At 43.2% G+C, this 26,635-nt stretch overlaps 1 protein-coding gene across 1 annotated transcript in view; it reads left to right on the top strand.

Moving 5' to 3' along the window:
• PKD1L3 (polycystin 1 like 3, transient receptor potential channel interacting) overlaps positions 1 to 26,635 on the top strand; it is a 78,545-nt gene that overhangs the window by 25,625 nt on the left and 26,285 nt on the right. The window contains exons 13-21 of the mRNA XM_070386759.1: positions 2,950 to 3,180; positions 4,359 to 4,460; positions 4,882 to 5,060; positions 9,723 to 9,869; positions 15,054 to 15,256; positions 15,956 to 16,155; positions 16,887 to 17,067; positions 18,471 to 18,663; positions 18,761 to 18,995. Of these exons, the coding sequence (XP_070242860.1) occupies positions 2,950 to 3,180; positions 4,359 to 4,460; positions 4,882 to 5,060; positions 9,723 to 9,869; positions 15,054 to 15,256; positions 15,956 to 16,155; positions 16,887 to 17,067; positions 18,471 to 18,663; positions 18,761 to 18,995 (1,671 nt within the window). The remainder of the gene's footprint in view (positions 1 to 2,949; positions 3,181 to 4,358; positions 4,461 to 4,881; positions 5,061 to 9,722; positions 9,870 to 15,053; positions 15,257 to 15,955; positions 16,156 to 16,886; positions 17,068 to 18,470; positions 18,664 to 18,760; positions 18,996 to 26,635) is intronic.

The following is a 26,635-nucleotide window of genomic DNA, read 5'->3' as shown; positions in this document are numbered from 1 at the left end:
CCTGCCTCTCTCCCATTTCAGCTGGCAATAAACTCAGTGCCCCTGTCACCTCGTTTGGGATGGCCCAGAAAGAAAAAGCATCGGAAGGGAGATAAATCAGCCTAGATAAAAGGGGGAGGTGTGTGTGGTGGGCTGGGAGAGCATGTCCCTTCTGAGCAAGCTTGTGCTTTAGATTTTTTTTTCCTTTTTTTTCCTATTTCACTGGGTCTTCATTGCTGCACACGGGCTTTCTCTAGTTGCAGCGAGCGAGGGCTGCTCTTCATTGCAGTGTTCAGACTTCGCATTGCAGTGGCTTCTCTTGTCGGGAATTACAGGCTCTAGGCGCGTGGGCTTCAGGAGTCGCAGCACATAGGCTCAGTATTTGTGCACAAGGGCCCAGTTGCTCTGTAGCATGTGACATCTTCCTGGCCCAGGGATTGAACCCGTGTCCCCTGCATTGGCAGGCAGATTCTTATGCACTCTGCTGCTGCTGCTAAGTCACTTCAGTCGTGTCTGACTCTGTGCGACCCCATAGACAGCAGCCCACCAGGCTTCCCCGTCCCTGGGATTCTCCAGGCAAGAATACTGGAGTGGGTTGCCATTTCCTTCTCCAGTGCATGAAAGGGAAAAATGAAAGTGAAGTCGCTCAGTCATGCCTGACTCTTCATGACCCCATGGACTGCAGCCCACCAGGCTCCTCCGTCCATGGGATTTTCCAGGCAAGAGTACTGGAGTGGGGTGCCATCGCCTTCTCCACTTATGCACTCTACTACCAGGGAAGTCTTTAGATTTGTGCTTTAGATTTGTCATTTCTTGCCCAAACATTAGTCCATGGTAAATCTGACAAGGTACATAAAATAAGGCAGGTGGTACATGGAAGTTGATCAATTCTGCAAGTACTAAATATGCGGTGAGTAAATGAGGCTGACTTTCTTTTGCAAAAAAGAGCTTTTTTCACTTCTCTGTCTTTTGGCTAAGATCAAGTGTAGCATCAGTTATAGTTTAATAGCTGATATGCTCTCATCATGCCAAATGCCAGGCTGTATGAAGTACAAGCTGGAATCAGGATTGCCAGGAGAAATACCAGTAACCTCAGATATGCAGATGACACCACCCTTATGGCAGAAAGCAAAGAACTAAACAGCCTCTTGAGGAAGGTGAAAGTGGAGAGTGAAAAAGTTGGCTTAAAAGTCGACTTTCAAAGAACTAAGACCATGGCATCCAGTCCCATAACTTCATGGCAAATAGATGGGGAAACGATGGAAACAGAGACAGACTTTATTTTGGGGAATCACTGCAGATGGTGACTGCAGCCATGAAATTAAAAGATGGTTGCTCCTTGGAAGAAAAGCTATGACCAACCTAGACAGCATATTAAAAAGCAGAGACATTACTTTGCCAACAAAGGTCCATCTAGTCAAAGCTGTGGTTTTTCCAGGAGTCATGTGTGGATGCGAGAGTTGGGCTATAAAGAAAGCTGAGTGTTGAAGAATTGATGCTTTTGAACTGTGGTGTTGGAGAAGATTCTTGAGAGTCCCTTGGACTGTAAGAAGAGAGATCCAACCAGTCCATCCTAAAGGAAATCAGTCCTGAATATTCATTAGAAGGACTGATGCTAAAGCTGAAGCTCCAATACTTTGGCCACCTGATGCGAAGAACTGACTCCTTGGAAAAGACCTCATTTTTCCACTCATATCAAAGGGTAACCACTGTCTGGAATTTGGTATATGCAGTGACAGATTTTATTTTCTTGGGCTCTAAAATCACTGTGGACAGTGACTGCAGCCTTGAAATTAAAAGACGCTTGCTTCTTGGAAGGAAAGCTATAACAGACCTAGAAAGCATATTAAAAAGCAGAGACATCACTTTGCTGGCAAAGGTCCGTGTAGTCAAAGCTGTGGTTTTTCCAGTAGTCATGTACGGATTTGAGAGCTGGACCATAAGAAAGGCTGAGCACCGAAGAACTGTGGCTTTAGAATTGTGGTGCTGGAGAAGACTCTTGAGAGTCTGTCAAGGAGATCAAACCAGTCAATCCTAAAGGAAGTCAACCCTGAATATTCACTGGAAGAATTGATACTGAAGCTGAAACTTCAATACTTTGGCTACCTAATGAGAAGAGCCAGTTCATTGGAAAAGACTCTGATGCTGGGAAAGATTGAAGGAAAAGGAGAAGAGGGTAGCAAAGGATAAGATGGTTAGACAGCATCAGTGACTGAATGGACATGAATGTGAGCAAACTCTGGGAGACAGTGAGGGACAGGGAAGCATAGCGTGCTGCAGTCCATGGGGTCGCAAAGAGTTGGACGTGACTTAGCGACTGAACAACAACAGATTCATTCTTTCAGCAAGTATGTATTGAGCATCTTCTACATACCAAGCCCATGTATAGGAGCTAGCGATGGATAGGACTGTACCTAGTGAGGAAGATTGGTAAACATGGATTCATGGGCGATGGTTTGCATGCTCTAGGTCTTTGTGTAAATGGTGTCACACTGTTATATCGTTTTAAACTTGCTTTGTTCACTCAGCATTGATATATCCAGGTTGATATATCCGGCTTCAGTCCATTCATTTTATCTGCTGTATAGTAGCCCATTCGTTTGCCCCTACTTCCTTGTTGACTTGTTTGCAGGTTCTGCTGTTAGCAGACACAGAGGTGGTTCTGATTTCTCCTGGTTGTACCCAGCGCTGACAGAGACGTCCTTTTTCACGTTTCCTTGTGCATGTGTGCAGAGTCCTCAGGATATGCACTCAGAACTGGAGTCTCAGGATCCAAGGAGTTTGTACTTCTTCCATTTTACTCAATGCTGCCAAGCTGCTGTGCCCATCAGTTGTCCCAGATCACATTAGCACCGGCGGAGGATGAGCCACCAGACCTTCTTTTCCAAATCTGTGTGTGTGTTTATGTTTTACGTGTGTCCCTTCCTTAGCATGCCGGTCAGTCAGTCACCATCTTGACTGTCATTCCAGGTCGGGCCGCAGAGCACGCTGGTAAGGACACAGTGTCTCTGTAACCACCTGACCTACTTCGGCAGCGATTTCTTCCTTGTGCCCCGGACGGTGAATGTGGAAGACGTGGCTGAGCTGTTCCTTCGAGTGACCAGCAACCCGGTCGGGGTGTCCCTGCTGGCCAGCCTTGTCGGAATCTACATGCTCATATTCGTGTGGGCTTGGAGGAAGGACCAGGCCGATGCACAGAAGGTGATGAGACTTTGATTCTGAAAGCTCTGTCACAGTGTCTTGAGTATGTTGAACAAGAGGAAGGAAATAAGAGATACCTTTATCGAAAAGAGGCAGGTGAGTGAAGTCACTCAGTCGTGTCCGACTCTTTTCGACCCCATGGACTATAGCCTACCAGGCTCCTCTGTCCATGGGATTTTCCAGGCAATAGTACTGAAGTGGATTGCCATTTCCTTCTCCAGCGGATCTTCCTGACCCAGGGATCGAACCCAGGTCTCCCACATTGTAGACAGACGCTTTACCTTCTGAGCCACCAGGGAAGTCCACCTTTATCGAAAAGAGGCAGGTAGCAGGTAGTAAAAATTCCAGTGGGACTTCTCTTAACATTTCTCTCCATGTCTACTGTCTCAAGGCCCAGGGATTTATCTCTATTTCTCCATTTATTTTTTTTTTTCTTTTAGCCAAGGTTGAATCCTCATATGATTCATTTAGGTCAGGAATAAGCCAAAAGAAAACACACAGAGAATTTAACTATAATCAAATGCACATTTATCTCACTTAATACATTGGATATGAAAGTTATGGATAAGTCCAAAAAGTTATAATTTAATGTAACTGCAGTATGTAAGAAACCTGTATGGAATCTTTTTTTAAACAAAAAATCCTTTGACCGCTTCCTTCTAATTTCTGTTCTATATCTTTTTCATCCTTGCTTCCCTACATGTGGAAATTCTAGAATATGCGAATATGCTGTGGGTATGGAATTACCAATTTTAGTAAATAAAAATACAAGGCATCCAGTTAAATTTGAATTTCAAATAAATAGTGAATGTATATTTAGCATAAATATGACCCCAAATTATTCATCATTTATCTGGAATTCACATTTAGCTAGGTGTCTTATATCTTATCTGATAACCCTTTCTGGGTGGGGGGAAAGTGGAGAGATTTAGAGGCCCAAGACCTGATCAGTTGATTTTATGACTGTTTCATTCTCGTGACATAAACCCTGGACTTTCAACCCATAGCCCCCACTTTTATCACTTAACTTAGGTCTGCTTGTCTGTTTTACCTTCTCCCCCATCTCACCCCTGCTTTCCTCGGAGTCACCAAAGCTGCTGTGGTGTATCCTCCTGCTTCTCGCTGGGCTGTAAGGAGTGAAGATCTGCGGGTTTTCTTGGTTGTGCTTTTTCCTGCAGGTGAAGGTCACCATCCTGGCTGATAATGACCCCAGCTCTCAATTCCACTACCTTATCGAGGTCTCCACAGGCCATAGAAGAAGGGCCTCGACGACAGCCAACGTGAGTGCAATGAAGGTTCTTCCCTCACTGCTCGGCGCTCTCTGCCATGCGAGCTGCACTCCGATACCCTTGCTGACATCCTGGCACCCAGTCATCCTTCACACAGATCCTGGAGGGTGGTCGTCCTGGTTCTCAACTCTCCATCTAGGCCTTCTCTGACGACCCAATGGTTGAGACTCCATGCTTCCACTGAGGGGACGTGGGTTCAATCCCTGGTCAGGGAACTAAGATCCCATATGCCATGGGGTGCAGCCAAAAACCTTTTAAAAATTGTACATTTGAAGAGCCCTTTCTGCTTGTCTAAGACCCCAGGACCTCATCTCAGTACAGTTTTCTCTGTCTTCATCTTTCCCCTTAGACATAAATCAAAAGACTCATGTTATAACTTGTCGTATCTTATCTTTTCTTTGTCCTGGGTTAGGTAGTCATCACCCTTTATGGATCAGAGGGGCGGAGCGAGCCCCACCACCTTTGTGACTCCCAGAAGGCAGTCTTTGAACGCGGGGGACTGGATGTGTTCCTCCTGGGCACTCCATCCTCTCTGGGGGAATTACACAGCCTGCGGCTCTGGCATGACAATTCTGGCGCCAGCCCTGCTTGGTAAGTACCCGAATCAGGCTGGTGTGCTGCTTCACTGCAGCATTCTGGGGAAAGACCTGCACGGCATCACAGTAAATAACTATAATGTTTTGGATCAAATAGTAACAAATACCTGTTTGATTTTAATTTATTTTTCTTTCTTTTTAATATTTTCTCGACTGCACCGTGCAGTATGTGGGATCTTAGTTCCCCGATCAGGGATCACACCCGTGCCCTTGCATGGGACGTGCGTGTCTTCACCACTGCACCACCAGGGAATTACGTTAGATTTTCATTTCAAAGCTGTCTACACAAAAGAAAACCTGGAAAGAAATATTGAAAATTAAGATATTTTATGAGAGGGAGAATGATAGATTTTTTTAAAAACATCTTTTAAATTATTTATTTTGGCTGTGCCAGATCTTTGTCGCAGTCAGCAGGGGCTACTCCCAGTTGCAGGGTGCAGGCTTCTCATCGCAGCGGCTCCTCTTCTCGTGGCTCACGGCCTTTAGAGTGCGGACTTGGTGGTTGTGGCGCACGGGCTTAGCTGCCCCGCAGCATGTGGGATCTTTCCAGACCAGGGATCGAACCTGTGTCCTGTGCATTGGCAGGGAGATTCTCAACCACTGCACCACCAACGGAGTCCCAGATTTTTTTCCATTAAACATTGTCACTACTGTGAACAGAAAATAGTAACAATGAAACATTGCCCCAAAGTACCATAAGTTAAAAGTATCTCTAAACACAAAAAGCATCTTTAAAGAGTATTTAATACATGACTATATAGAGAATATACTTTGGGTCAAAATGAAGAGCTTAAGGAGAGGGGAAGAAGTGGAATTACAGTTGGGATGTCCCGCAAGAGTTAGAGGCGGTCAGTGCTGAGTGTGCATGCCTGCCCTGTGCTGGGTCCAGACGCTCCCACGTCTTCCTTCAGCAGCACTCTGAGAATTATGAGAAGTGAGTGGAGAAAGTAGATGATAAAAATGAATTAAGGATGAAGATAATTGTTTGTTGGGATTAGGAAAAAGGAAGGCAGTGAAGTCAAAGGTCTCGGTGTGTGTTAGTTGCTCAGTCGTGTCCAACTCTGCAACCCCATGGACCCATGAACTGTAGCCCACCAGGCTCTTCTGTCCTTCGATTCTGGCTTGCCTTTGGATCTTTCTGACCCAAGGATCAAACCCAGGTCTTCCACATTGTGGGCAGATTCTTTACCACTGAGCCACCAGGGCAGCCCCAAAGATCTCAGATCCAGGTTTGAGAACTGACCCAGAAACAAGTCAGTTGCTAAATATTTCCCACCTGAAAGGAATATGCATCCAGCCTAAAATTGTTAGCACAAGAAGTCCTTCCCAGGAATTCCTTGGCAGTCCTGTGGTCAGGACTCCACACTTTCACTGCCAAGGGTCTAGGTTCAATTCCTGGTTGGGGAACTAAGATCACACAAGCTGCATGGCATGGCCAAAAAGAAGTTTTAAAAAGTCCTTCTCTGCTGGACTAGAGACACCAACCATAAGGCCAGGACAGCCCGATGATTTCCCTGCTGCTGCCATCCTGCTCAGGTATCTACACACCAGTTGGCTCCACTGTTGTTCCGCTCTCTTTCATAAGGTAAATAGGGTATAATAAGCGCTTGAAAGATGCTCAGCATCATTGGTTATCAGGAAACGCAAATTAAAACCACAGCAATAGCAGTAGACACCCACTAGAATGAGTAAAACTAAAAGGTGGAGTGAGGGTGGGGAGCAGTTAAGAGCTCTCACACGCTGCTGAAGGGATGTAAACCAGTACAGCCTCGGTGAAGAACAATTTGGCAGTTTTCTTGTAAGGTTGAACATACGTTTACCCTATGACCCAGAAATTCCACTCCTAGTTATTTACTCAAGATAAGTGAAAACGTATGTCCACTCCAAGTCTTACACAAATACTTTGATAGCAGCTTTATGAAGAATAGCCTCAAACTGGAAACAACACAAATGTCCATCAGCTGAATGAATAAACAAATGTTAGTGCGTTCATTTGGTGGAATATGACCCCTGACAAAGAAGAACAATCTACTGATACAGCAACATGGGCGAATCTCAGAAAGCATTATGTTGAGCAAAAGAAGCCAGACACACAAGAATATGTGAAATTCTGAAAAAAGCAAATTAACCTGTAGAGAGAGGAAGTATGTCAGTGGTCACCTGGAGCCCAGGGTGAGCCTGAGGAGGGCTGACTGGAAAGGGGGCGCGGGAACTTTTCAGGGTGGTGATGGTGGTGCTTATTATACAGGTGTATACAGTTGTCCACAATGCAGTGAACAGTACTTTTTATTTTTATTTTTTTGGCTGCACTCCATGGCTTGCAGGATCTTAGTTCCTCAACCAGGGATCAAACTTGTGCCCTTGGCAGTGAAAGCCCAGAGGCCTAACCACTGAACTGCCAGGAAATTCCCTGAACTATATTCTTTAAATGGGTGCCTTTTATCCTATGTAAATTATACCACAACAGAGTTGATTTTTTTTTCAAGTGTGTTTATAAGGGAAAGTCTAGAGCTATATACACTAAATTATTACCAATAGTTATCCCTGGGTAGTAGGATTATGAATTTTTAAGTTTTTCTTCAGGGTAGTTTTAGTTACTTCCAAAAGTTTTAACAATATTTTATAATTATTAGAAATACATTTTTTAATTTAAATAGATATTTCTCTTTGAGGAAACACACAAAGGAATTCACAACACATAAAGGAATTCACACCTATATGATATTTTCCATTTTTCTTACTTTTATCACTGGTTTATATCAATTCTAATTTTATATGGAGTCTTATAATATTTTTTGACTTATAATGACTTTATGCTCCTCATGGAATAGCAATGTTGACTTAGTTGTATTTGTATTCTCAACAGCACATACAGTGCCAAAATTATAGTAGGACTCAATATTTGTTATAATTGATAATTACAGTCTATTGTAACAATAAATATTTGTTACAGTTCTCAAGAGTTACCTGTTCACTTCTAGACTTTGTTATTAAGGCTCTTTCAAAGAATTTTTTTAGTCAATATTTTCTTTTCTTTGTTTAATTGCAAAAGTAATAGATGTTTGAATACAAAAAACTTGGAAAACACAGAGAAGCAAAAGAACTATCCACCCCCAATAAAAAGCAGACTGCCAGCATATTTTCTTAGAAAATGACTATGCTTTCTGTATCTTTATACTGATCGTACTGAATGTATCGACTAGATTGTTCTGACACACATTAGATTCTCTGTTTCTTTTCTGTATGAAAGGAGAGCAGAGAAAAAAACGGTTGACTAGTTTCTCACCAATCAGAAAATGAATATTTTCTCTGTTTTTATACTTTGCTATTAAATGAAAGCTTTAACAAGTAGCTAAGTTTAAATCAAATGCAACTTAGTCACTTGTGATTATATTAACTGCTTCAAAAGAGAGTCCCAGAAATAATTTTAGCTTTAAAGCGATCTGTGCTCCTCACACAGAAAATAACTTCCAAAAAAAAAAAGAAAATAACTTCCAACTAAAATAAGAATTTTGACCAGAGAGATTTGAATGGTTTCGTATAGACTTTTGGAGAAGTAGCATCCTTTCAGTAAAGGAGATTAGCTGACTAGGTGCAAGGTGAAGTCAAACAGGCAGAGCAGAGGTTCTGCAGGACAAATTGGTTGATGGTTGAAATCAGGGGAGAAGACAGAGACACATGGTTTAAAAAAAAAAACGGGTTGAAAAGAGGATGAAGTTTCAGGACCTGTTGCTCTGAAGCCAAGATGAAGCCACAGACCCAAACAAGACAAGTCATTAGTATAAACATTAAAGCCCACTCCCCATGTACACCCCCTTAGACCCTAGTGGTGAAAGATGGAGGCAGATGGGATATTTACAAAGGTGGTGGGGTGCTGTCCCTGTAGAAAGAAGAAATCTTAAGGAATAGAAACACACACTGACTATTCCAGGTTAGGGAAGTCTGCATTCTGATATTTGGTACGTGAACTCCTTTAGAGGTTGGGAAGGAGAAAGTGGGATCAGATCTCTTTTCTTTCTTTGGCTCTTGCCCCTACAATGAAGCAGAATCTGTTTACTTGGACACCCTCTGTCAATTATTAAGATTTTCTTTTTTATTTTTATTGCAGTATGATTGATGTACAACTTTATATTTGCTTCAGGTCTGCAACCTAATGATTTGATGTTTGTATGTATTGTGAAATAATCACCATAAGTCTAGTTAACAAGCATCACCATATATAGAGAATTTTTTTCTCATTGTGAGGCTTAAGATCTGCTCTTGTAGCTGTTTTCATATATGCGACACCATATTATTAACTACAGTCGCCATGCTGTATGTTACATCCCCTTGGCTTATTTTATAACTGGCCGTCTGTACCTTTTGACTCTCCTGACCTTTGCCTTTACATTCCACATATAAGTGAGATCATATCTGTCTTTGTCTCTCTCTGACTTATTTCATTTAGGCTAATGCCCTCTATTCATGTCACAAATGGCAAAATTTCATTCTTTTTTTAGTAACTGAATGATATTCCATTGTATACGGTATATATACCACATTTTCTCTATCCATTCAGCCATCAATGGACATTGAGGTTGCTTCCATAAGGTCACTGCTTATTACAGCAATTGATTGATGCCCACCCTCTAACATGATTGTCTTTATTTTACTATAGGTATGTAAGCCAGGTGACTGTCACTGACATCGCAGGTAAAAGGAAATGGCATTTCCTGTGCAACTGTTGGCTGGCCATGGACCTTGGAGACTGTGAGCGCGACCGGGTCTTCATGCCAGTCTCAAAGAAGGAGCTCTTTTCCTTTAGGTACTGTTGAGAAATGATGTGCTACCTGTCTCTGAGGCTCTGTTCATTTTCTTCATTATTTTTTCTTTCTGTTCCTTCGACAAGACAATTTCAACTGACCTATCTTCAAGTTTGACCTATCTTCTTTCTCCTGCCAGCTCACATCTGCTTTTGAGCCTTTAGTGAATTTTCCATTTCACTTACTGTATTTTTCAGCTGCACTCTTTCTATTTGTTTTTTTTTTTTTTAATAACTTCTGAGAGCTTCCCTGGTGGTCCAGTGGTTAAGACTCCACACTTCCAGCATACGGGGCAACGGTTCGATTCCTGGTCAGAGAGCTAAGACCCCCATATGCCTTATGGTCAAAAAACCAAAACATGAAACAGAAGCAAAATTGTAAAAAATTCAATGAAGACTTTAAAAATGGTTCACATTTTTAAAAAACTTTTAAAAAATTAGTTAAAAAAAAAAATTCTCTGGGGACTTCCCTGGTGGTTCATTGGAAGACTCCACACTTCCAATGCAGGCGGCACGGGTTTGATCCCTAAACAGGAATTAAGATCCTGCGTGCCACACAGTGCAACCAGTAATAATAATTTCTGTATCTTCATTAATACTCTATTTAGCAAGACATCATGCTCATTTACTTTCCTTTAGTTACTTCAACATGATTTCCCTTATTTCTTTGAACATATTTAAAATAGCCGATTTGAAATCTTTAGTAAATCCAGTGTCTTGGCTTCCTCAGTAACAATCTGTTGAGTGTGGTGTGTGTGTGTGAGGGAGAGAGAGACTTTGTTTCTTTTCATGTCTTGTGATCTTCTGTTGAAAACCCAACATTTTAAATAATGAAATGTGGCCACTCTGAAGATCAAATCTCCTTCCTCTCCCCCAGTACTTGTTCTTAGTGTCCGTTATTGTCCTGCGTCTGTTTCGAACTAATTCTATAAAATCTGTATTTCTATCGTATGTGAAACTGAAGTTCTTGCTCAGTCAGTTCAGTGGGCAGCTAACAGCTAGACAGAGACCTCTTTAAAGGCCTGAGCCAGTAAGCCTCCCAGCCTTTGCTGAGGGGTTTTGCACACATGTTGTGCCATGCCTTCCGCATGCAGCCAGGTGGCTGACAGCTCTGCCTGAGCTTTCACTTCCTGCTTGCTGAGAGCTTCAGGGTTCTTCCAGGAGTAGAAGTGTAGGGCCTGCTCAGGTGTTTCCTGAGCATGCCCACATCCCCGGGCGTGCACATGGCCTCCTATCATTAGACTCCCAGGACTGTGTCGAAGCTTTTCAAAACTCCTGTGGACCTCTGACTTTCTCAGGCTTTGTGACGAGCCCGTTGTTTGCCTGCCTTATCAGGCAGCTGTGAAGTTAAACAGTTGCCTCTTAACATTTTTGACAGTGCCCTCAAAGAAGAAGCATTTTTCACTGGATGAGTGTCCAGTCATATCAAATAAGGGCAGTCTTGCAAGTGGAGTTTTCCCGGGAACTACCAGACAAGTCAGATAATGACGGCTCTCTGGGAAGGATGCTTTTAATCCCCTTCTGCCCCCTCTAGTGACTGCCAGGCTGCTGGATTTCACTGTGATTGAAGGCTCTTGGTTTTCAAGGTTACCATGGAGCTAGGGAAAGGGAGATGGGGAAATAGGGCCAATTAAAATGCCACAAAATTCTCTGTTCTTACTGATATTTAACCGTTTTTCTTATGTAAACACTCCCAGGTTGCTACAAACCTTTGGTTACTTACCTGAGTTCTGAAAATTTGATTCTAACTTTTTAAAAGAAGTTTTATCATTGTTTTTGTGGAAGAATTTTCAGAGGTATTCCTTCCACTGTTTCCACTGACCCAAATGGATTTAGACAGTTTACTACTTAGAGCAGTAGTAGCAGCCAGAGCAGTAATTTGTGGCAGCTCCCTGATTTGACAGGGTGATGTGATGAGAGCCAGCTGTGAGCTGCACAAGCAGTAGAGGTATGTTACAAAAGAGGAACCCCAAAACCAGGAGACGCTGATCTATGAGCTGCCAGAAAACCTGTCCATCCTTCCCTATAGAATAAGACCTTATCTTTATCAGCCTGCAATGTAGGCAAATCTCTCAAGGGGTGAGAAGAAGGCATGTCTATCTTTATTACCCTAGAAAGTCTCTGGGAAGCAAGAAGTCTCTGTCTTTATAATCTGGAAATGTAAATTGTCTCCAAAGAGAGTTCCTGATTCTGTCTTTTTAGGGCTGTCTGCTTACACTAAGATACTTGAAAACATAGTCCAGGAGCAAAGTTTGTATAAATGCCTAAATGTGAAGCGTTCATGGAGGACTGCCTTTCAGCACTGCCTCTGTTGTTATGTCAGTCTACCTGTTATTCTTCTAAAGTATGTTGTCTTTTCTCTTTTTAGTATTTTCTCTTTATCCTTGATGTTCCAAATTTTACCATATTTCTTTTCACTATGGATTTACCTTTTTTTAAAATCCTGTTTAGCACTCAGAGTGTACTTTAAAAAAGTTTTATTGTGGTAAAATACATGTAAAATGTGCTCTTTGGGGTTGGGGGGTGGCGTGCTGCATGGCATACAGGATCTTAGTTCCCTGACCACTGGAAGCCTGAAGTCTTAACCACCGGACCTCCAGGGAGGGGGGTCCCAAAATGCACTTTTGATATACAGAGTCATGTGTTTAATAAACAGAAATTCTCAAATGTCACTTCTGAAAATACTGCTCCTCTGACATTCCCTCGCTATATGCAAAGTCTCTCTAACGATCCTCCGTGTTTTTAAGCCACTCTTGCGTGCATATCTTTTTTGTCTGTCTGTGGCAGTTCACTGATTTTTCTCTTAAACCAGTGTCTCTTTCTCCTAATTATTTTGTTTTGAGGACCATATTTTTCCATTTTAAGATTTCAAATGTATTTTATTTCTGGGTTTTTCTTCATTTTTTATTCTTTTAAAGTGAACATTATTCCTTGTATCATTTTTATATCATTAGTTACTGTCAAGTTCTTTATTTCATAGATGTATAAAATGTAGCAGGGATTGGTTAAATTGACTTGCTCCAGATGAAGCACATAAGAAACAGCAGAGGCTCAGGTCTTATCCCCTCTCCTGTTGAAGATTCTTTCTTCTAAAGCACATGGCCTCCCCTCAAGGCCATTGGATCTTCCTGCAGATTGCTGAGACATGAGATACAGGAGTAGCAAACAAAACAATCACTACAGTGCAAGTAGCAACTGACATTTTCTTCTTTTTTTTATGTATATATATATATACTTTATGAACTTTGTTCTGTATTGCGGTATAACTGATTAACAAGGTGTGGCGGTTCCAGGTGGACAGCCAGTGTGCTCAGCCACGCGTACACATGTATCCCTTCTCCCCCAAAGCCCCCCTCCCATCCAGGCTGCCTCATAATATTGAGCAGAGTTCCATCTGCTGTTCAGTAGGTCCTTGTTGGTTATCCATTTTAAATATAGCAGTGTGTACATGACCTTCCCAAACTTCCTCACTATCCCTCCCCCTGCAACTGTTTTCTAAGTTGGTGAGTCTCTTTCTGTTTTGTAGCTTTACTTGTATCTTTGAGCAACCTGAAACACTTCAAGTCTTTGCCAGACTGTCCCACAAAATTAGTTTCTTCTGGCCTGAAATATTGTGTTGGCTGCCTTTTTCAGCATTAGATTTATAAATATGTTTAGGAATTTGGGGTTGTAGGTTGGTTTCATCTTTAAATCTCAATCTCTCTCTCCTCCACATATCCCTGACGAGTACTTTTCTCAATTTTTTTCATTCAGCCCTTCACATCACCAGTCTAGAACTAGGGTCTATTTTATTACCCCATTTTGGAGCCCCTGGTCCTCAGAGAAACTAAGGAAACGACCTGTCACACACCTTGTCATGAGCCAGGGGGTCTCTTGGCTGTGTTCCTGGTTGAGGGGCTGCCCGCTGTCCCCTGCCTCCCTACTTACAAATGTGTAGCCCTGCGGGGGAGCCTGGCGGGCTGCCGTCTCTGGGGTCGCAGAGTCGGACACGACTGAAGCGACTTGGCAGCAGCGGCAGCCCTGAGGTAGTTTTTTTGTTCTGCAGAGTTCTTCCTTGAGCTCCAGCCTCAGCCCTGGCTTCAGGCAGTGAAGTTGGCTTTACCTGCCCTTCCTTTCCCTCCTTCCATGAATCACTGTCAGCTTCTCTCTGGGAATCAAACTTTGACCTGTGTATACCTTGGCACCCCACTCCAGTACTCTTGCCTGGAGAATCCCATGGATGGAGGAGCCTGGTGGGCTGTGGTCCATGGGGTCTCGAAGAGTCGGACACGACTGAGTGACTTCACTTTCACTTTTCACTCTCATGCTTTAGAGAAGGAAATGGCAACCCACTCCAGTGTTCTTGCCTGGAGAATCCCAGGGACGGGGAAGCCTGGTGGGCTGCCGTCTATGGGGTCACACAGAGTCGGACACGACTGAAGCGACTTAGCAGCATGCCTTCTTCCAAACCCGGAGCTCAGAATCCTGTGGCTTCTTCCCCACTTACCATCTTTTTTCTCATCCCATCCCTCTTCTTCAGAGACATTTATTTTGTTTTTAAGCCCAGCTAATATTTTGAATTTTTTCTTTTTATATTGTATTTATAGTTTCTTTGGAGAGTAGAGAAGGTTCTCCAAGTATGAGTTTACCTTATATAAGTTTACCATACCTTGTAACTATCTTGAGTGGAAAAAGTGAAAATGTTAGTCATTCAGTCATGTCAGATTCTTTGTGACCCCAGCCCACCAAGGCCCCTCTGTCCATGGAATTCTCCAGGCAAGAATACTGGAGTGGGATGCCATTTCCTACTCCAGGGGATCTTCCCGTCCCATGGATCAAACCCAGGTCTCCTTCATTGCAGGCAGATTCTTTACCGTCGGAGCCACCAGGGAAGCCCCTATATTGAGTGGAAGCTTAATGCAAACTTTCCAAGAATAAAAAAGACTTATCAAAACCTCTGGTAAAGCCAAAACAAGGTTTTAGTTTTAAAATCTCATAAAGTTACCCTTATCCTCAAAAACCTATTACCCTATGGTAACAACAACAGCAGCAAAAATCATACCGTGTCACCTGAAAGCTGCTTCACAAGGGTGTTGAGCAGTGGCTGAGCTGTCGATGTGTCGCTTGCCGCCAGGTGAACCACATCTCAAACGAGGCCATGTTCAGAATGAAATCTCATGCATTTCCTGTTCTGATTTATCTTGTTAGACACCTGTTCTCCTCCATGATCATAGAGAAGTTCACCCAGGATTGCTTGTGGCTCTCAGTCGCAACTCGACACCCCTGGAACCAGTTTACGAGGGTCCAGCGGCTCACCTGCTACATGACCCTCCTTCTCTGCAACATGGTCACCAACGTCATGTTCTGGAAGGTGAACAGTACCACCACCAAGAGAGATGAGCAAGCTCGGGGTGAGCCCTGACGTGTGCTGTTTGTGGCAGGTAGTCCTTCTTCTACACGCCATTCCTCCCTTCCAAGTTAGAAACGGAGTCACCGGGGGCCTTCATTTTTCTTCTGCTGCCCTCCCATTAGAGTACTCATCTAATTCTACTCTTAAATGAGAATACTCATTTACTCTAACATTAGAATACACATTTTCTCATTGATCTCACTCATTAACAAATGAAATGGCCTTAGAGACACTTCAGGATCTTGACTGTCAAAATAACTTGCTATCCTTGGATAATCATAGTCAATTGGTAAATAAATACTTAAACTGCAGGACGAAGAGCATGGACTTTGGACCTGGCATGGGGAGGAGAGGGCGGGATGAGCTGAGAGAGCAGCTGACATGTGCAGTACCACGTGTGAACTGGGTAGCTAGTGGGAAGCCGCTGTAGAACACAGGGAGCTCAGCTCGGGGCTCTGTGCTGACCTGGGGAGGCAGGATGGGAGTAGGGGTGGGAGGGGGGCAATGAGGAGGGGGTATATTAATGTGTTCTCACAGCTGATTGACAATGCTGCACAGCAGAAACTAGCACAACATTGTAAAGCAGTTACACTCCAATTAAAATAAATTTTAAAACAACACTTAAACCTGGGAGAGGAGTATCTCGGAGACGATTTTAATGGTCGAGGATGAGGGTTGACATCATGCTTTTCTTTTCCAGTGGGCCCGTTTGCTGTGACCTGGTCTGAACTGCTCGTCAGCATCCAAACTGCAGTCATCTTTTTCCCCATCAGTCTTGTGATCGGGCGGCTTTTCCCGTTGATCCAACCACAGGAGCCTCTGCCTGTCTTTCCTCCCATCCAGGCCTCCTGCCCCTCGGATGCTTCTTCAGAGCCTCTCTCTCTCACGGAGGTGGTTGAGGTGAGCGTGGTATCAGAGTTTAAAGGTAAATGTCATGCTGCCCTCCCTGACGTGGTGGAGAAGGCCAGTGAACACGAGGCTCTCCGGCAAGGCTCCGGAGCTCTATTAACTAGAGCTGTGCTCTAATTAGAGCTGTACTCTAATCCCTGTGCCCTGAGCCATCGTCATCCTGCCTCTAGTTCTTTCTCTTGATTCTGGAGTGTTCTCAGCACTGACGTGAGTGCAGAATGCCCTGCTCTGGAGGTGTCTTAGTTTTTTGATGTTTGTTCAAACTCTTCTTCTTTCATCCTAGATTCTTTCCTAAATAAAACTAGTTCTGAAGCTACTGTGAGGTGACTTCTTTGTGAAAAAGGAGAGAGAAAGTGAAAAATTGAGGTCATTTACACTGAGCATAGGGCTTCCCAGGTGGCACTAGTGGTAAAGAACCCACGTGCCAACGCAGGAGACGTTAGGGGACACACATTCCATCCCGGGTCGGGAAGACCCCCTGGAAAGGGAAATGGCAACCCACTCTGTATTCTTGGCTGGAGAATCTCATGGACAGAGGAGCCTGGAGGGCTACGTAGTCCATGGGGTCGCAAAGAGTCAGACACAACTGAAGCGACTTAGTGTGCACACACACTGAGCGTATGCCCCTCCGAGAAGATAAACCGCCTTGTGACTGTCTCTAATTGCTCCCAGGCCTGAGTTTAATGTAAAACTGACTTTTCTCTTCTTGGTTCCACTTTCAGGAATTAAAGGAAACTGTGGGATTCCTGCTCAGGAGAAATACGTACCTACTCTCAGAGTGCGAACCATCTTCATGGCGTTCTGATAGCATAAACGAGCTGCTGAAGCTTTTGTCTAGCCTCATCTGTTCTTACTTAGAGCATCCAGGCTGTCCCCAGCAGGCAGGACACTACTGGGCAAATGGTAAAGTTCAGTAAGTTTCAGGATCTGATCTTTTATCTGCCCCCACCCCACACACCTGACACGCTCTCAGCATAATCAACAGGCATGATGCCAGCTTCTGCTGTTTTTTCATTTCCTTAAACTCCCAGCAGAGGGCAGACAGCTCTGCTACCTCTCAGAGCTTCTGAGACAGCATATCTGGTCTTAAAAAGTAAAGGTTAAAAGAAAAACCCACCAAAAATGTCCTCTGTCTCAGACCCCCCCATACTTCATCTGCTTCGTCAGAGGCTGTGAAAGCGTGTCATTCTCTTTCTTCTATGGAATGATGAGATTGTGTGATTTATGAATTCTTGAATTTAGTTTGGGCCTTCTAAGCACTCTACTTCCCTGGTGGCTCAGACGGTAAAGCATCTGCCTACAATGTGGGAGACCTGGGTTCCATCCCTGTGTCGGGAAGATCCCCTGGAGAAGGAAATGGCAACCCACTCCAGTACTCTTGCCTGGAAAATCCCCTGGACGGAGGAGCCTGGTAGGCTATAATCCATGGGGTCACAAAGAGTCCAACACGACTGAGCGACTTCACACTCACATTCTGCTAAGTCACTTCAGTCGTGTCCAACTCTGTGTGACCCCATAGATGGCAGCCCAGCAGGCTCCCCCGTCCCTGGGATTCTCCAGGCAAGAACACTGGAGTGGGTTGCCATTTCCTTCTCCAATGCATGAAAGTGAAAAGTGAAAGTGAAGTCGCTCAGTCATGTCCAACTCAGCGACCCCGTGGACTGCGGCCCACCAGGCTCCTCCGTCCATGGGGTTTTCCAGGCAAGAGTGCTGGAGTGGGGTTCACATGTACTGAAGTTCTGGTGAAAAAACTCAATTAGCTTTAAAAATTACTTTGATCCTCTATCAAAGTAATATAGGATTTTACAAATTGTTGCAAATATACCAGCATGCTCAGAGAATACAGTTCTGTATTCTTCAGTCTTCATCAACTAGGAAATTTAACCTCATCATCAGTTAACAGGGGCTTCCCTGATAGCTTAGTTGGTAAAGAATCCGCCTGCAATGCAGGAGACCCTGGTTCAACTCCTAGGTTGGGAAGATCTGCTGGAGAAGGGATAGGCTACCCACTCCAGTATTCTTGGGCTTCCTTTGTGGCTCAGCTGGTAAAAACTCCGCTGGCAATGTGGGAGACTTGGGTTCAATCCTTGGGTTGGGAAGATCCCCTGGAGAAGGGAAAGGCTACCCACTCAGGCATTCTGGCCTGGAGAATTCCATGGTCTGTGTAGTTCATGGAGTCGCAAAGAGTCCTACACAACTGAGGGACTTTCACTTTCATCAGCTAACAGATTGCTCATTTCTACCAAGAATTTCTGTTTCTTGAAATCCTCCACTTGTTCACATGTCAACCTGGGCTGTATTTTCAGTGGTTGCTGAAAACCACCGTCATTTCTGCAGTTACCTGCTCAGAGTTCTGCAGAGGCTCCAGTCTCACTTACAGACACCAGGTCCCACCCAGGCTGATCACCCCAGTGACTTCCTTGATGCAGTCCACCAACTACAAAAACTCCAGGAACTCTTGGAAACCCATGTTCTTCCCACAGAGCAAGGGCTATCCAGGTAACACATCCCACTGGGCTTTACCACATGTAGTCTTCCTAAACCTCTCTGTCAGCTGTTGACGAGGTTGGTTATTCCTTCAACTTCTGTTCCTAAGGGAGGCAACCAGTTTCCCCATCCTGAGCCCAGAAGAAGGGAAGCAGCGTGTCTCTAAAGGCTGGCACAGATGGTTGACATACTTCTGCTGGCTCCTTCTGGGTGTCACTAGCCTGGCCTCAGCCTTCTTTACAGCACTTTATAGCCTGGAACTGAACAAAGACCAAGCCACCAGCTGGGTTATTTCGATGATACTGTCATTGCTTCAGAACACCTTCATCAGCCAGCCAGCAAAGGTACGTGAGGAACTGTCACGCCAGCATGGGAGGAGGCGCTGTAGTTGCAGGAAGCTTGGGGAACCAAGGTCTGTGAGTCAGTCCAAGGTGCCTCATGGTTCTGACAGCTTGACAAGAACAAAAAACAAATTGACAGGGTAAAATTTGTTAGGGGTGTGGGTGTAGTAGTCATGGAAAAAACGAAGAACTGGTAAGACTGGTAGAAGTTTAGCAGAAAAGGATGGGGGAGTTAAGAGAGACAAGTTAAAAAATCAATAATAGGGCATCCCAGGTGGCACTAGTGGTAAAGAACCCACCTGCCAGTTCAGGAGACCCAGGTTCAGTACCTGGGTCCAGAAGATCCACTGGAAGAAGGCATGGAACCCGACTCCAGTATTCTTTCCTGGAGAATTCCATAGACGGAAGAGCCTGGCGGGCGAGAGTCCATAGGGTCACAAAGAGTTGGACACGACTGAGGGGACTTAACACACATGCAAACAAAAAATCAATAATAAACTACTAAGTAAGAAAACTTACTTTTTAAAAAATCTTCCTTTTCCTTAAACTTTAAGGAAAATGTCACACACAAAAGTGTAGGAAGTAGTATGCTGCTGCTGCTGCTGCTGCTAAGTCGCTTCAGTCATGTCCGACTGTGTGTGACCCCATAGACAGCAGCCCACCAGGCTCCCCCCGTCTCTGGGATTCTCCAGGCAAGAACACTGGAGTGGGTTGCCATTTCCTTCTCCAATGCATGAAAGTGAAAAGTGAAAGTGAAGTTGCCCAGGCGTGTCCGACTCTTAGCGACCCCATGGACTGCAGCCTACCAGGCTCCTCCATCCATGGGATTTTCCAGGCAAGAGTACTGGAGTGGGGTGCCATTGCCTTCTCCGAGGAAGTAGTATAATGAATCCTAAATTCCTGTTACCCAGATTCAACAGTTACCCCACAATTCATGGCCAGTCTTGTTTCATCTATCTTGGGAAAAAATACCAGACTTCATATCATTTTATCCATAAAGATTTCAGCCAGACAAACACTCTTCTTTTTAAAACATAAATATAAGCCATTATCACACCTAAATAACAATTTCCTGATATCTACACAACAGTATGAATGTATGTAACACTGCTGAACTGGTCACCTTAAAATGGTTAAGGTATATTTTAAACTTAAAATGGTAAGTTTTTTGTTATGTGTATTTTACTACAGTTTTTAAAAATCCAATCAGTGTTCACATTTTCCCAGTTGTCTCCTAAGTGTTTATAGTTTTTTTGTTCAAATCAAGATCTAAATAAGGTCTGTGTGTTGCAGTGAGTTGCTTTGTCACATGTTTTTAATTTATTTATTTTGATGTTTAACTGCACCAGTCTGTGTTGCTGCATGCGGGCCCTTCTTTGAGTCTGTGGGCTCAGTACTCGGGGCACAGCTGCCTAGTTGCTCTGGTGGCATGTGGGATCTTCCTAGACCAGGGATCAAACTCATATCCCTTGCACTGGCAGGCAGATTCTTAACCACTGGACCATCGGGGAAGTCCTGTCTCATGCATTTTTATACTTAATCTAGGAACTTCCCTGGTGGTCTAGTGGGTAAGACTCTGTGCTTCCAGTGCAAGGGGCCCAGGTTCCATCCCTGGTCAGGGAACTAGATCCCACCCAGTGTAGCCAAATAAATAAATAATAAACAAGTTTTTTTAAGAGACTTTAAAAAATAAGTAATCTATAAGTTCTTTGTCCCTTTATCTCTTTCCCTCGTTTTCTGTTCTTGCTACTTTTCTTACAGTGTATGTGTGTTGAAGAAACCAAGTTGTCCTATAGTCTCCAACATTCTAAATTTTGGTGACAGGATTACTTATGCTTTAAGAACCCACAAGCAGACCTGGGGAGCTTTTAAAGCATTTGGTGCCAGGCCTCTCTCCAGACCAGTCAAATCATAATCCCTGGAGATGGATCCAAGGCCCAGAATGTCATAAACTTCCCAGGTGATTCCAAAGAAGAGCCCCGTTTGAGAAGCACTGATCGTAAAAGATGGACAGAGTACAAGGAATACAAGAGTGGGTAAACTGCAGGAAGAGACAGATGGAAAAAATAACAGGAGCTCTTCAGGAGAGTCCATTATAGCAGACACACAGAGAAAGACTTTGAGGAAATGAAAAAGGCGATTTGCAGATTTTAAGGATTCAGAATTTGAATTGAAGATGTCATTATTGAGAATCAAATTAATGGACCAGGATGATCAAACTTAAAATAATGCAAAACATAAACGAAAATAGACAGTAGATCCAGTTAAGAGGAGTGGTAGTAATTAAACAGTCTAAAAAATTCCGTTGTTGCAAACAAATACTGAATTTGTTGAAAGGCCTTAACTATTTCCGGGCATAACTAATTTAAAAAGATACACACCGAAATGGAGGACAGGAGTTCTGGAGTGGGGCCCAAGGTTCTGAAATCAGCTAGTTGCCAGGTGATGGCTGCTCACCCGTGGATCACACTTCGGGGGGTATCACTGTGGATGCAACCCTAGTTTCTCTGAAAAGTCACTATTACAAGAGAAAGTTCATGAGGGAGGGCTGTTCTAGGTCCTTGAAATAAATGAGCCATTTTTAATATGGATTAGACAGTATCCTAGGAAGTTATTGGTCATTTCCTTAAGTGTAATAATGGTATGAAAATGGCCTGATTATTAGGAGGCCTTGAACCTTGCACATGTGTGCTCAGTCACGTCCGACCCTGTGTGACCCCATGGACTGTAGCCTGTCAGAAAAACCCCATGAGATTTTCCAGGCAAGAATACTGGAGTGGGTTGCCATTTCCTTCTCCAGGGGATTTTCCCGACCCAGGGATCGAACCTGCATCTCCTGAATCAGCTGGCAGATTCTTTACCACTAGCACTACCTGGGAAGCTCCAGTTTTTAGGAGGCACATGCTTAAAAACAGGCAGCCCTTGCCTTGAACTGTTGTAGTTGGTGCATGAATTTCAGTTACCATGGTTCAGCTAGATAACACCAGTTGCCAGCAAGACAGTTCAAATCTCAGTGTGGTATATCAACCATGAGTGATCACATAAAACACCAGCTGCTACTAGACCTTCAGCCCATAATTCACTGTGTACAACATGTATTTTTAGGTGTCTGTCATGATCCATGACCAGTCCTGTCACATCTCAGAGCCTGGCTGACTGCTCGCTGGTCATCCTGTTTATGTATAGACAGCAGATTGTGTAGTTGTGTTACTTTCTTGTCTCTCAGTCATAAACTGTGACATTTGACCATAAAATGGATAACGGAAAGAGGAATTTGGCCAAAAAAGACCAAAATGCAGCAAATTAACAACATGATAATGCAAAGTGAAATTTGAATAGAATGTGAATGGAGTTAATCCGAGAAGCAGCTGGCCGTAGGAAGATTGCCTGTGTTCAGGGGACTATACACAGTGGCCAGATGAATTTAGTGAGGTCGAACTTACCAACTTAAATGAAGAAATTGGTTATGAGGAAAAGGATGATGACATCCTGGAGGAATTAACACCAGCAAAAAAAAAAACAAAAAACTAATATTAAATGAACTCTACGGGGTCGCTAAGAGTCAGACACGACTGAGCGACTTCACTTTCACTTTTCACTTTCACGCATTGGAAAAGGAAATGGCACCCCACTCCAGTGTTCTTGCCTGGAGAATCCCAGGGACGGGGGAGCCTGGTGGGCTGCCGTCTCTGGGGTCACACAGAGTCGGACACTACTGAAGCGACTTAGCAGCAGCAGGAGATATTTCACAGCATTGAAAGCAGAAAGGATAAGAGGCTGGAAGCCAGTGCAAACTTAAAACAGTATGACAGTTCACCAAACAGATAGAAAAGATGCTGTCCCCAAATTCTAACTTATACAAGAAAAGGAAGGACAGCATTGTTCAAATTAGTCTTGATAAATTTTTCTTTTGAAGAAATAACTTTAATTCTTAATGTTTCTGATGTTTTAAATTACATACTAATTCTACTGCTTTTAAATTTTTCCTTGTATCTTTATAGCCCACAATAAGAGATTTTAATGGTTTGACATGAGTCTTTTTTTTCCCCCTAAGGTAGAAGATTGTCTTTATTTTTTGTTTCTTAATTTAGTTGGCTGCACCCGCTGTTAGTTGCAGCATGCAGGATCTAGTTCCCTGACAGGGATCCAACCCAGGCCCTCTGCTTCGAGTGCATGGAGTTGAAACAACTGAACCACCAGGGAAGTCTCCTGAATTCTTAGATGTCACAGAACAATCATACTTTTCCCCACTGATGATTAAGATCACCTTGCACAGTTTCAGCTTGCAAGATCATTTATGTGATCCCACACTGCCATGCAAAGTGAGAACTACCTTTAATTAGGTATGAAATGTCATGATGTCTGTTATTTTCAAATGGTTCAAAAAAGTAAATACGGTGAAATGTTAGCTTTTGTATCTTCCAATTTTTATGTATGTTTAAAAATTTTAATAAGGAATTATATACTCAAATGTAAGAGTTTGCAGAAGAAAAATTATATAAAACTATTTTTAAAAGAAAATATATGGGAAAATCTATGTAACCTTAGGTTAGGCAAAGAGTTCTTGTGTTGTTCCTTCGCTAAATTGTGTCCAACTCTTTGTGACCCCGTGGACTGTAGCACACCAGGCTTCCCTGTCCTTCACTATCTCCCAAAGTTTGCTCAAATTCATGTCCATTGAGTCAGCGATGCTGTCTAACCATCTTATTCTCTGCTGACCTCTTCTCCTTTTGCCTTCAATCTTTCCCAGCATCAGGGTCTTTTCCAGTGAGTTGGCTCTTCACATCAGGTGACCAAAGTATCGAAGCGTCAGCATCAGTCTTTCCAATGAATATTCAGGGTTGATTTCCTTTAGAATTGACTGGTTTGATCTCCTTGCATTTCAAGAGTTCTTTTAATTCTACCAAAAGCACAACTCAGAAAAGAAAAAATTGATAAATAGGGCTTCACCAAAATTAAACATTTTGCTCCAGGAAAGACACTTTTTAAAATTTAAGTATAGTTGATTTACAATGTTGTGTTAGTTTCTGGTATACAGCAAAATGATTCCATTATAGATGTAACCTTTTTCATATTCTTCTCCATTGTTTATTAATGGGATACTGAATATAGTTTCCTGTGCTATTAGAATAGGACCCTGTTTATCTATTTTATATACAGTAGTTTGTATCTGCTAATTTATCTTAATTTGACTCCTAATTTATCCCTGCCCGACAGGTAACCATATGTCTTGTCTCTCCTTTTAATAATTTTATTTAGTTTTGGCTGCACTTGTCTTCATTGTTTTGCATGGGCTTCCTCCGGTCATGGGGAGCCGGGTCTCCTCTTCATTGTGGGGCACGGGGTTCTCGTGGTGGCTTCTCCTGCTGTGGAGCGTGGGCTTTATAGGCTTGCAGGCTCAGTAGTTGTGATGCACGGGCTTAGTTGCTCCACAGCATGTGGGATCTTCCTGGAGCAGGGATCAAACTCGTGTACCCTGCCTTGACCGGTGGATTCTTATACACTGCACCGCCAGGGAGGTCCCACATGTCTTCTATGTGTGTGCGTCTGTTTCTGTTCTACATAGATAAACTCATTTGTATCATTTTTTAGATTCCACATGTAAGTGATATACTGGTATGGCGTCATTCTGACTTCACTTAGTATGATAATCTCTATGTCCATCTTTGTTGCTGCAAATGACATTATTCTTTCTTTAATGGCTAAGTGGAATTCCATTGTAAATATGTGCCGCATCTTTATCCATTCATCCATTCATCTGTTGTTGGACATGTAGGTTGTTTCCACATTTTGGCTGTTGTAAGCAGTGCTGCTGTGAACATCAGTCAGTCAGTTCAGTTGCACAGTAATGTCCGACTCTGTAACTCCATGGACTGCAGCATGCCAGGCTTCCCTGTCCGTCACCAACTCCCAGAGCTTACTCAGACTCATGTCCATCAAGTCAGTGATGCCATCCAACCATCTCATCCTCTGTCGTCCTCTTCTCCTCCTGCCTTCAATCTTTCCCAGCATCAGGGTCTTTTCTAAGGTGTCAGTTCTTCACATCAGGTGGCCAAAGTATTGAAGTTTCAGCTTCAGCATCCTTTAGGATTTCCTTTAGGATTGACTGGTTGGATCTCCTTGCAGTCCAAGGGACTCTCAAGAGTCTTCTCCAACACCACAGTTCAAAAGCATTAATTCTTCGGCACTCAGCTTTCTTTATAGTCCAGCTCTCACATCTACACATGACTACTGGAAAAACCATAGCTTTGACTAGATGGACCTTTGTTGGCAAAGTAATGTCTCTGCTTTTTAGTATGCTGTCTAGGTTGGTCATAGCTTTCCTTCCAAGGAGCAAGCGTCTTTTAATTTCATGGCTGCAGTCACCATCTGCAGTGATTTTGGAGCCCAAGAAAATAAAGTCTCTCACTGTTTCCATTTTATTCCCCCATCTATTTGCCATGGAGTGATGGGACTGGATTCCATGATCCTAGTTATCTGAATGTTGAGTTTTAAGCCAGAACAATTTGAAAATGCTTTGAACATTGGGGTGCATGTGCCTTTTTGAATTAGAGTTTTGTCTGGATTTATGTCTAGGAATGAGTTTACTGGATCATACAGCAACACTATTTTTAGTCTTTTGAAGAACCTCCATACTGTTTTCCTTAGTGGCTGCACCAATTGATATTACCACTAATGGTGTAGGAGGGCTCCCTTTTCTCCACACCCTCTCCAGCATTTTGATGATGGCCATTCTGACTGGTGTGAGGTGGTACCTCATTGTAGTTTTGATTTGCCTTTTTCTAATAATTAGTGATTATGATGGCACCCCACTCCAGTACTCTTGCCTGGAAAATCCCAGGGATGGAGGAGCCTGGTAGGCTGCAGTCCACGGGGTTGCTAAAAGTCAGACATGACTGAGTGACTTCACTTTCACTTTTCACTTTCACGCATTGGAGAAGGAAATGGCAACCCACTCCAGTGTTCTTGCCTGGAGAATCCCAGGGACGGGGGAGCCTGGTGGGCTGCCGTCTATGGGGTCACACAGAGTCGGACACGACTGACGCAACTTGGCAGCAGCAGCAGCGATGATGAGCATCTTTCATGTGCCTGTTGGCCATCTGTATGTCTTCTTTGGAGAAATGTCTATTTAGGTCTTCTCCCAATTTTATAATTGGGTTGCTTTTTCTGTTACTGAGTTGTATGACCTGTGTGTATATTTTGGAGATTAATCCCTTGTTGGTCACAGTATTTGCAATTGTTTTCTCTCAGTCTGTAGGTGTATTTTTTTGTTTGTTTGTTTTCATGTTATTTATGGTTTTCTTCGATGTACAAAAGCTTAGAAGTTTGACTAGGCCCAATTTGTTTTGTTTTTATTTCTATTGCCTTGGGAAACATTGGTACCATTTATGTCAGAATGTTTTGCCTATGTTTTCTTCTAACAGTTGTATGATGTCATGTCTATTTAAGTCTTTAAGCAATTTTTAGTTTTATTTTTATGTGTGTGTTCTAATTTTATTGATTTACATGTGGCTCTCCAACTTTCCCAGGACCACTTGCTAAAAAGATTGTCTTTTCTCCATTGGATATTCTTGCCTCCTGGTAGATTAATTGACCATAAGTGTGTGGCTTTATTTCTGAGCTCTCTGTTCTGTTCCTTTGAA

The sequence above is a fragment of the Bos mutus genome, chromosome 18 (genome assembly GCF_027580195.1).
Source record: "Bos mutus isolate GX-2022 chromosome 18, NWIPB_WYAK_1.1, whole genome shotgun sequence".
Lineage (NCBI taxonomy): Eukaryota > Metazoa > Chordata > Mammalia > Artiodactyla > Bovidae > Bos > Bos mutus.
Note: the sequence above shows the minus strand (reverse complement) of the source record. Positions and strands in the feature narration are given on the sequence as shown.